Source organism: Fusarium musae, chromosome 5, assembly GCF_019915245.1.
Source record: "Fusarium musae strain F31 chromosome 5, whole genome shotgun sequence".
In the NCBI taxonomy this organism is placed as follows: domain Eukaryota; kingdom Fungi; phylum Ascomycota; class Sordariomycetes; order Hypocreales; family Nectriaceae; genus Fusarium; species Fusarium musae.
In genome coordinates, this window is record NC_058391.1 from 3404329 (window position 1) to 3415474 (window position 11146).

At 47.1% G+C, this 11146-nt stretch overlaps 5 protein-coding genes across 5 annotated transcripts; 3 read left to right on the forward strand and 2 right to left on the reverse strand.

Moving 5' to 3' along the window:
• Positions 1-103: 103 nt before the first annotated feature.
• Positions 104-899, forward strand: J7337_007507 (uncharacterized protein; the record flags this gene model as incomplete). The annotated part of the gene is made up of 2 exons (XM_044825157.1): positions 104-493; positions 546-899. The coding sequence occupies 2 exons, from the start codon at positions 104-106 to the stop codon at positions 897-899; spliced, it is 744 nt and encodes a 247-aa protein (XP_044680814.1).
• A 93-nt stretch (positions 900-992) lies between these two features.
• J7337_007508 (uncharacterized protein) lies at positions 993-2519 on the reverse strand (the record flags this gene model as incomplete). Its single annotated transcript, XM_044825158.1, has 9 exons — positions 993-1229; positions 1283-1625; positions 1679-1768; positions 1817-1829; positions 1892-1919; positions 1971-2037; positions 2085-2126; positions 2197-2345; positions 2403-2519. The coding sequence occupies 9 exons, from the start codon at positions 2517-2519 to the stop codon at positions 993-995; spliced, it is 1086 nt and encodes a 361-aa protein (XP_044680815.1).
• Positions 2520-2829: 310 nt separating this feature from the next.
• On the reverse strand, positions 2830-6298 carry J7337_007509 (uncharacterized protein; the record flags this gene model as incomplete). The annotated part of the gene is made up of 3 exons (XM_044825159.1): positions 2830-4923; positions 4984-5755; positions 5805-6298. 3 exons carry the CDS (start codon positions 6296-6298, stop codon positions 2830-2832), a joined length of 3360 nt encoding a protein of 1119 aa, XP_044680816.1.
• A 2362-nt stretch (positions 6299-8660) lies between these two features.
• On the forward strand, positions 8661-9786 carry J7337_007510 (uncharacterized protein; the record flags this gene model as incomplete). The annotated part of the gene is made up of 2 exons (XM_044825160.1): positions 8661-8704; positions 8958-9786. 2 exons carry the CDS (start codon positions 8661-8663, stop codon positions 9784-9786), a joined length of 873 nt encoding a protein of 290 aa, XP_044680817.1.
• Positions 9787-10286: 500 nt separating this feature from the next.
• On the forward strand, positions 10287-10774 carry J7337_007511 (uncharacterized protein; the record flags this gene model as incomplete). Its single annotated transcript, XM_044825161.1, has 2 exons — positions 10287-10702; positions 10753-10774. 2 exons carry the CDS (start codon positions 10287-10289, stop codon positions 10772-10774), a joined length of 438 nt encoding a protein of 145 aa, XP_044680818.1.
• Positions 10775-11146: the final 372 nt, after the last annotated feature.

Below are 11146 nucleotides of genomic sequence, written 5' to 3' on the forward strand. Positions count from 1 at the left end.
TTAAGCTGATCTTAAGCCATCTCCGAGTATAATCATTTGAGAGTTAAGGACGCGCTATTCTTCGGCTATTGACTTTCCTAAAACTGAACAAGAAACCTTCAAAATGAGATTCTGTTTTGCCGGTCTGGCACTCGCCGTCATTGGCTCTGTTCAGTCAAGCCCGGTTGCCCGAGCAGTCAAACCGCCGCATTTCTTCCTCATCGGTGACTCGACTGTCGCTGTAGACGGTGGCTGGGGCAACGGTTTCTTATCATACCTCAATGCCCCAGCTAAAGGCGATAATCGAGGTGTCAGTGGCTCTACTACTGTATCTTGGAAGTCCAATGGTCGTTGGGACACTCTCATCAAAGACGTCAGTGGAGCGAAGGCCGAATTTGAGCCTGTTGTGACGATTCAATTTGGCCACAATGATCAGAAGGTCATGCAATTGGATGAGTTCCATGCCAACCTAGTCGACATTGGTAACCAGATCAAAGCAGCTGGCGGAACACCGGTAAGTCTCATGCCCGATCTGCGAGTATTTCGCTTGTTAACAGGAACATCAGATCTTTGTCACTTCACTCACACGCCGTACGTTCCAAAACGGCGAGGTCGTCCAGAACCTCAAGGAGTGGGCTGCCGAGACTATCGCCGCTGCTGGAGATGTCGGCGCCCAATATCTGGAACTCAACAAAGCTAGCACAGATTATGTCAACGCTATCGGAAATGAGGATTCACAGCGTTATAACTGGGGAGAAGGTGATAGGACGCATCTGAACCCAGCTGGAGAAATTGTCTTTGGAAGAATGGTAGCAGACCTGTTACTGGAAGCGCGTGAGGACTTTTCGTCTTATTTTACACCCAACAAGGCGCTTAGTGATAAGATTGCGAAGGGAGAGTTTGCTACTGGGGACGAGTAGACATGAGAGAAGCGGCATCCATTCTCTGTAATAGAAATGACATGTATTTTCCCACATAGATGATAGATTGCAGAACGAATCGACGCCAGAGTCTTAGTCGTCAAGAGGCTTCTGCGCCCATACCACCTTTCCACGAAAGTACCCGTGGACCTTTTTCGACCGGATTTCACGGCGGTAGCGAGCGGCAAAGACGTGAATCTCTTCTTTGCTCCACCCCAATAGGTTTGCGATAAACATGAGAGTGCCTTCAACGTCTTGTAGGATTGCAGCCTGGAAATACTGACCGGCCTCTTTGAGCTTGGGATCTTCAGGCCATCCGCCGATAGGTACCTGGCCTCGGTTAAAATCGACGAGTTAGACGAACGGCATGGTATAGTAAATACCTTGATCTCTTCTTCCTCAATGTTGACGAATCCTGCTTCTTTCATGCTCTCAACTTGAACGTTGTCTTCGAGAACGGAGAATGGCCGTTGAAGCTTTCGACCTCCTTCCATGAAGATTTTCCCCCACTGACCCATAGCACTATCTTCAGATACTGAGTTATCGTCACTGCCAATGCAGGGCGAGGCCTCGTGGCTTTCGATATAACCTCCTGGCTTCAGACATTTATATGCCTGCTTGAACAGCCCAGGCCAGTCAACAATGCTGCCGACCAGGAATCTCATGTGTACATAGTCAAGTGAATTCTCTTTGAAAGTCCATTCCTGGGTACAGTCATCGATTTGACTAAAAGATTAGTGTTTCAGTATGATGATATTGGTAATCGATGCTGTACTAACAATTCAAGGTTCGGTGGTAACCAGCCTGGCTGGATTGGGGAAATGTCGATTCCTACCACTTTTGCGCTTGGAAACTCATCGGCAAAGTCCCTATCAGTGTGAGTTAGTGGCCCTAAGAGCCGCTCATGAAAGTCTTACATTGCCCAGATTCCTGCACAAGAGTAGTTCATTAGATGTCAATATCCATGAGGGACACAGCAACGGGCCTCTTACCTGTGCCTGTTCCAATATCTACAACGTCCTAGACAAATTAGCAAATGGCTCAAGCTGCGATTTGGATAGAAAAAAGTACCTGTATATCCTCTTTCAAAGGTGCTTTGTAGAGTTTATCGTTGTACATGAGAATCAGAACATGGTGACTGAGAACTTTGAGCAGAGAGACTGATGAGGTACACTAAATCCTTACTTGATGTCCAGTGCTTCATTGGCTTGGTTGTCGTTTGAAATCCTAGACAATAGGTCAGCTGATGTGCTGGACTTAATGACAGTTGTGTGAGACTGTGGGGATGATGACTGACCAGTACTGAGCATCGCCTTGTTCGCTATGATATCTTCTACCGTTGATTTCTCGGTAGCGCAAGATATCGGAAGAAAGCGAAGCGGTTGAGCTTGCGTTGTCCGATAGTGTTGAGTCATTATCGTCATCTTCGTCGTTCTGATCTGGCTCCTGGACGCCAGAATGTTAATCCCATGAAGTGTAAATGGTAATATGCTGAAGACGTACGGTCTGCGTCCAATGCTGACCGGGGAGAAGCCCTGTGGGAGCTTCCTCCTGGGGCGCGTCACCTGATGTCGGCGCAGGCTGGTCAACTGCCTTGTCACTGGTTTGTGGATCAGACATGACAGTCAATATGAATGACTAAGGATCCATAGTCTAAGAACCGTGATGTCTGATCTAGGTCTGGCTGCGGTATTTAGAACTTAACGCCGCGGGGTTCATGGGATGATGTGATGTCAGCCAAGTTCTCCTCTTGTAATCAGCCGATACGGAAGGTGGGCATGTATACAGGATGTTATGTTGCAACCAACAGACAAACAGGGGTCCCTGCAGGTACTTTTTAGGCGAGATAAAGATAACACAAACGGAACACGTTGTCTATATAAAGCAACTATCAGAGATATTCAAATGAGAAAACATCGCATTGCCAAACTTAATCACAGTATACCCGCACGCGGCCACTCGACATCGGCACGCTGTTGGGTGAAAGATCTCGAAGCCAGGAGCGTAGCGACTCAATGTCCCATATCTCTCCCGCATCAGCCAATTCGCACAAATTTTCGAAGTGGCTCTCCCTTTCGATTTTACATGGCGTTCTGGAAGGACAATCTGCCAACGCACTAATGCCATCTAAAGTCATTTGAGCATGCGTTGAAAACGGCTTGACAATATCCTCCAGCCTCTCCGATTTGCAGACGATTCCATCATGGAAAGGCTGCTGTCTGAAGGTAGTGAAGTTCTCGCCAAGCTCTTGTCTAAATCTAGACATAAACTGCTCCTTGACATCACGTAGTGTGTCCCTAAACTTCTGTTTGTTGTTGCGATGATGGTCTAGACCATCTGCCTGGCTTAGCAGGATCCGCAGCGGGCGCTTATCTTCTTGGTCGCGGAGCAGTTTGATAGCTATGTGCAAGGCACTTTCGGTTGCCTCAGATCGTGTTCGTTCCATCGGGATCACAATGATCACGATGGCAAACAGCTCCTGGAATACATCGGCCATGTACTTGATCTCTGGCTTCTGGTCGTCGAAACCGGGACTATCGAGGAAAATGGCCCCGAGGCTACTGGAGTCGTAAGACTGAATGCCTAAAGTTCTGCAGAGACTACTGGAGCCAGGCTTGAAGTAGTTCTCAGATGCACCGGTGAGAACAGTAAGCATTTGACTCTTACCAGCTTCTGTGGAGCCCTGCACTCCGATGCAGATCTTGTCCGAAAGCTGGATTCGGAGCTGGGCGACTTGAGCAACACTGAAAAGCCACCTAGGCCAGAAGAAGGTAGGTGTAATACACCACTGGTTGGCCTTGACCCCGGGATACTCTTTCAAGCCCTCTTCGAGTTTGCCTCTCCATTTATCTATCGTTTCCACCGAATGAGAGCTCGCAATATCCTGCTTCACGCGATCGAGGAGGGTCTTCTCCACTATGTCATCGGACTCAGCGATGGGTAGGCCAAGTGCCAGCAGAGTAATGGCTAGGACACCAGGAAACGACAGATCTAGATATGTTTTGTGCCTGTTAAGGAGATGATTGATGATAGTGGTGCTTGTGAATAACACAGCTATCCCACCAGTGACGCCCAGTCCAGCAGCGGAAGTCGCCCCAAGGCCCAGAGCTAGGACTCTAGAGAATAACGAAGCTCCAGAAAAATAAGACGGCAAAGCACCCAAAGCAGCTGAGGTGATCCGGTGGCCCTCGGTGGACTTGCAGTACCATTCATATGGCGCGTCAAGTTGAGTGATGATGACAAGATGACAAAATTGAATGACACCCATGACGCCTTGAAACTGGGACACTGCTTGCTCTGTGCGCCTTGTAGGGTCTGTCGAACGATGATATAGATCATGGCTGAACGTCTTGAGAGCTCCAGCAAATGTCGGTACTTTGTTGAATTGTTTTGTCAACGTGGGTCTTTTGGCAGCTTCCCAATTTTGGACAAGAAGCTGAGCTCGGGTGATACTTGGGGCGTTCTGGCTGATGACCATATCCGTAATGAGCCTCCTAAGAACTTTAGGGCAGGCGGCAGGGATATCATGAAGAAGGCCAGTATCAGAGTCTCCATCTCCATACGCGCCAGGCACAGAAGCATGGAAATCGGATCCAATCTCAAAGTCCTTTGGCCAAAGCGCCTTCAGGATGGTAAAAGCATGGCCAAGGCGACTGAAAACAAGATGGGGGCTAGCATCGCTAACAAGACCGTCGATGCATCCCACAACAGGTTTGATGTTGTCGACAATCGACATGACCTCTTCTCGAGGATGGGCATCGCGAGAGGTATTATCAGTTCTGAGGGCCTGGACCTTTGACATCTGAGCAACGAGCGCACGTATCATTGCCAGTCTGATACTTTCGAAGGTCGCTGGTAAGCTAGCTCTGTCCAGACTCATCGATCGCAAGGTATCAACATCGATGTCTGTAGATCGCCCGAAAATATCATGAAGGGTGATGCCTTCCTGAATGGCGATTGAAGCTTTTCCAATGTCCTCAAAGGGGTCATCGTCCTTGATCCTATACTCAAGTTTGACAGAGTTCTAGGCGAAGAGGTCAGTTGAAATGGACAAAATGGCTCATAACTAGAAGTCAATGCCTACCTGATAGCGGTCAGACTTGGCAGGAAACCCAAGAATCGCGAGAGGAATTTCTCGGGTATCGCTACTAAACGTTGCTCCTTTCAAGAGATATTGCATCACAGGCGTATTGATATCCAATGATACAATCATGTGATCGCTGTGAACCACGCAGGAGCAACTTGTTACCGTTCCAGGCATTGGAAGTATCATCGATGAAACATCGGAGACTGCATGATGCAGTTCTTTTGAGGCCTGTTGAATAAATCTGGAACCAACAGAGCTCTTGACACAATGGAAGTAGTGTGACATCTTGTGATATCGGTCAACCTGACCCGCGCTAGGTATCTGAGGAATGTCGTCGAGTCGCAAAGTTTGGACACAATTCTGGATCCCTGATATTTCAGCCGCGATAGAGTACATGCACCCAAAGTGGCAGAACTTGCCCGTGTGCTGCAACAAAAGATCTAAGAGATACTCAAGGATAGGCCATAGCATCTGGATCGTGGGTGACAGGTTCCCCAGCGGTGTTCTTAGAGCATCAAAGGTCTGCTTAAACTTCCTCGAGCTATCGTTGAGTGCAAAGGGAACGTAGTCGTGAGGGTTGATAACGTGGTGGAAATTGCCGCTCAGGTTCATTTGAAAGGAAACCGTGGTTCCTAGTGGTTCAGCGACCATGCACGAAGGTGCTCCAAATGTGATTATGGATACACCGCCCTGCCTTTGTTCCCAGGCGTTCGGAAGAGGATCGTGGCCAACCATGGCCAGGTAGGACGAGATAGTCGCCAGGGCGCCTCTAAGATCTGAGGTTAGCATGGATGAGGAAAATGCTTGTACAAACGCACCCGAAGCTGTGGCCGCAAACAACCAACTTGTGCCTCTTCATAAGCCATTCAACAAGCGGCACAAACTCCTCACTTCTGTCACAGAAGCCCTTATGGAATCGCGATCCTATGTCATCTGACGCTGTCAAGCGCACGTCTAAATCAGAATGGACATCGTTCATGTTACGTGTACAACAGAACCCTAGAAAGACGGTCTGAAGGCGATTCGACCAGGCAATGACCGGCGGTGTTGACTTGATCCCCGCTTTCTTGCTAATCGGCGCAATTGAGTAGACCGACGAGATAATGTCTAGTTCTCGGATGAATCGGAATCGATCACTCTGATGAAGATTCTCATCGATGTTGATACCTTGCTCTTGTTCGTTGCAGAGATGACTGACTGCTGCAGCACCGTAGAACATGAGCTCTTTGTTGGTGAGCTCTGCATCGCTCAATCCAGCATTCTGGTCGCTAAAATTGATGTACTCGCTGAGAAGAGTCTCTGTTCGCACCATGATGGCATCACAATAAGTATGTAGTCCAAGTACGATGATTTGGGTGTAATACACAATTTTGAGGGGACTACAATGGCCATTGTCAAGGTGACGAGATCCAGAGTTCGACGAGGCTCTGTAACGTCTCTGCATGGTCAGCTCATAAGCACCCACGACTTCGCCACTTGCTTCTAATAGGTCCATTTACAGGGTTGAAAAGCCACATTCGTGCTAACGTTAGGCAATCTAGGGGAGGAAAGAAACCTTGGGACCTTGACCCTAAGCGATGAAAATATTTAGGCAAGCTTAGCCTAAGCTAAGGGGAATCTTCCCTAGGTTTATTTTAACACCCTATATCACAGTTGGGTGTTTTTTTGCCCCCTGAGGACAATCCCGCCACCACACCAACTAGAAGCCTAAGCCAAAGATTAGGAACGGACCTTTCAAGCTGACCAGCGAATGCGGCTGCAGAACCGTTACTGTATCGTTCGCCTGCTGTAGAGGAGCTACGATGATATTATGACCGCCCATGAAACCAGCGTCGAAAATATAGACATCGCTGTGGCTGACGGGAAACCGACCGTGATGTCTTTGATCCAGCAAGCACAAAGCAGCTCTCGCTTCAATATTGACAGGAGAAACTCAGGTAACTTTGTGTTCCGCTGAATCTTGAAAGGCTGTCTGATCTTTGATCTTTACGACTATTTTTTATGTTTGACATCGTTCGGGGGGATGTTACTGGGCGGCTTTATCAGACTTCTCTTTACCGGTAGACGAGTAGTTCGTTTTTACTTGATGATATTGAGAAGAGATGGCCTTGGACTTTGTGTGTGATCAGCAAGCAACCCCGCACACTGCAAAAGCAACACCCACTACGACGGCTGAATGTGTTGCCCTGCAGGGTGTCTGTCTGCCTTGAGGTCAGCCGTCGGGGCTCGGTTTTCAAGGTCTGCCACTAAAGCAACTCCTGGCAAGACCCCGCCAACAAGAAAAGTGGCCAACTGGTAGAGGCATCCAGACTCTTGCTTCATGGTAAGCCTCACTCTGTGTTACGTCCTGATTGGCTATGATGTCCATAGCCCCCAACCATATCATGATTGTCTTGTGTCAGGCCGCAGGAAGTTCATTCTTCTTCCTTCTAAGAAACAACATTCTATGCAGCTACTGAAACGGTGTCAAGGCATTATCTTCTGTTAGCCATTTCAAGCCGCCATTCCGGGGGGTTCAATCCTTCCCAACCTTAGTGCAATGTCATTTGGCTATAGGTACCAACCTACAACTGCCTGCATCCCTCGCGATACGTTCATTGACTGAGATAGTATCGGCGACTTGATCGCCATCGCAGGGCTAATCGAACGCATCGTCGTCGAGGTCAAGTCATACAAAGATGCGCCGCAGCACTTCCAGCGGCTAGCGATTGAGTTAGACTTTCTATCAAAAGTTTGCCATCAGGCGTTTCATCTTATACCGACTCGCGCCAATGAGCAAGCCAGGCTTGAGAGGGTTCGGGCGATTGCCTTGCATTGCCTTGGCCCGTTGCAGGCGTTCGAACAAAAGATGAGGAGTTACGAAAATACTCTACTACCAGCAACTTGTATGGATAAGAGTAAAAAGGGTTGGATACAGACCTGCAAGAAGCGATTGCATTGGTCAGCTATCGCGCGCCATGAAGTTGATGAACTTCGCGCGATATTAACGAGTGAGATTTTGGCGATCAATACTCTATTGACAATGCAGAACTGGCAAGTTTTCTTTCCACCAGTTTGTCTCAAATACCTTTCGTCTGACAGCATGTAGGGATAGCCTGAAATCAGAGAATACCGCCAATAATCCATTCGCCAAACATTTGCAGGCTCTGATAACAACCACAGAGACCGCTTCGCGTGAGATAAGAAGCTGCCTCATCGAAGCCAAGGCTGGCTCTGAGCGACTCGAAAGACTCGTGGTTGCTGCGAACTCGGCACAAGCCGAACAAGAAAGGACCCTAAGCTTGATGGAGCAGAACGCTGAAAAGTCAAGCATGGTTCTGGATGTTATCACCAACACCATGGGGGCGGCCTCATCACAACTTGTCAGATTGTTCACCCTCACTGAGCACCTCGAGCGATGGATTAAGACTGTCGTGAGTTATTGTAACGAGATCATTGGTCTTGTCCAGCGAAACACTCGCATTTTGCTTTCATTGCACGACATCGTGATGCGATTGGAATCCGCAATGAGAACGTCCACCATAAGCCTTCCGGTCTTAGAATTCGAGAATCCCTTTGGTATCAAAATGGCCCTTCCCTATCAAATGTGTGACACCTGGGAGGTATTATTTGGCATTCCATTGAGTGAGCGCTTTTACTGACACGCCCAGGGTCTGTGCCGACTGCTCGTCGTGATGTTCTACAACAAGCCTGGACGGCTCCTCGTCGAGCAACGACGGTTTGTCATTATGCAATCACAGACAAATATGCCTATCAATCCACAGAACTGGTCAACATCTGTTGTTCCCGGGGATTCACTAAACATGTCTATCCTAGTGGAACGTCTTGGCATCCAGTCTACTAGATTTTCGTGCCTCAGATGCGACCACGTGTTCGAGTCAAGAAAGTCTAGTCCTAGCCGCGGGTATCAGTGGTACGTCGCCCTTGAAGATCCGCCACAATAGCACATTATAGTTGATACTTCATAATAGCCCCAAATGCCTCCTTTGGTCAGATATTGCAGATGGGGCGCAATTGGGCATCTCGTCTGATTCTAGTAGTTTGTCGGTTCCTCTCCCCCCTCCTGAACCCGTACAGTGGGACTCGTGGAATGGGCTGTGGGAATCAAGATTCAGACAGCCACAGGCGCTGTCGCGATTACGAAACTCTGGCATGCCATTTGACAGAAGTCCTGTTGGGAGCACCGACGACGAAGAAGTGGATGTGTCCGCCTTTCGACGTGTTCACGTCATTCCATTCGAGGGTGATCTTTTACGATCAGTCGTCAGAATCGGAGCTCGATGTCGAGATGTCATCCTCAGGTATGCGGCGAATTTCGAACCCAACAACCCCCAGCTTCCTCCCGAAACAGTACTTGAATTTAAAAAGCTCGTGCAGGAGTTGAATGAGCTCAAGGCGACTGGTATTTATCCTCTTGCCGAATTGAATGCACGTCAAGGGACAAAGAGTCACAAAGAAGTCCTAGACTACTGGATTCAAAGAACTGCCCAGGTATTGCATCATCCTATCCATGACCCATTATTCAAAGCTAGAGTATCACGAGATGAGATAGAGGGGATCGCGAAGTGGATGGGCAGCCCTGCACCACTTGACCAACCCCCAACTCTAACGGAACTTGGGTCCGGCTCCTTTCGTGATGAGTATTGCAGAAACGAGCACCTGAAGCGGTTCCCCAACAGGCAAAATCAAGCCAACTTTTCATTGACTCAACATATCTTACATGACGGCTCAAAATGGACATTAGACTCTATTGGATGGAATGGAATGTATGACACAGTGCGGGATCTGGAGGATGAATGATCCAGATAAATATATTCGAACCATTTTCTCTCTTGGCTTTTTGAATCTTTAACCTAATACTAATATGAACATCACTTTACTGTAGTTTCTATCTGATAGTAAATGTTCGGTACACTTGTGCCATATTGAGTTGTGACAAACCCCGCCTTTCAACTTGCTTATCTATCAACAAGGGTATGTCACACATCTTGCCCTTGCCGTCCGAGCCGTGTAAGCATGGATGGACAATAACAGGGGCATTTCCTTTGCTTACATGTCTCGCCTGTTTCTGCTCCTTAATTATCTTGGACCAACAACAATTGACTTACCATGGAAGAACGCAGGAAGCTATATGAAAAGTATCCATCAATGCGGAAGCTGGAAGAGCTTGGGGACGCATACGTCGAGGTATGCCCATTATAGTTGCCGTTCAATCACTAGCTAACTGGTTGCTTAAGTGGAATGATGGTCGTGAAGCTGTTCTCCTACGCTGGCTTTACGACCATCCAAACTTCCCAAATATGCGCAACAATCCCTTGGTCATCTGCGAAGCCATGGATGAATTCGCCGCTCAGCGAGACTTCCTGATCAACATTGGCCCAGACAAAGCAGAAAAGATCGCCGCTCTTATTGCCGAGACCAAGCCCAGAGTCTTTGTTGAGCTGGGCGCTTATGTTGGTTACTCGGCGCTATTCTTGGGAAACGCGTTGAGGAATGCACAAAAGGACAGCCATGACGCTACGAACAACGTCGTCTATTGGAGCCTGGAAGCCGATCCGGGTTTCGCAGATATTATAATGAACATTGTTGATCTAGCAGGACTATCAGATGTCGTAAAGGTGATTACGGGAAAGGCTGCTGATTCCCTTACTCGACTGAAGGAAGAAGGAAAGCTCGAAACTGTGGATATGCTGTTTCTGGATCACGTTGAAGACTTGTATGTCACGGATCTACAGGTTGCCGAATCACTAGGATTGCTCAAGATAGGGAGCCATATTATGGCAGATAATGTCCTTTGTCCTGGGGCACCTAAGTATAAACAGTATATTAAGGGACATAAGTCTATAGAGCTACTAGGTTCTCTTTACTAGAATAAGCTCTTAGCTATAAGCCTTAACTATAAATAATATTTCTAGCCTATAACTTAAATATTAATATTATAATAATTAACTAATAGCTATAATATAAAGCTAATATAATATAAACTTAAATAATAACTTTTTAATTAGCTTTAAAAGTATATAAAAATATTTTTAATTTTTTAATTAAAAAAAGTTAATTTAATATTATATATATTTTAAATCTTTAAAATAATAACTTTTATATTAATAAAACTAGTTTTTTATTAATAATATTTTAATTAAATTTATATTTATAATTA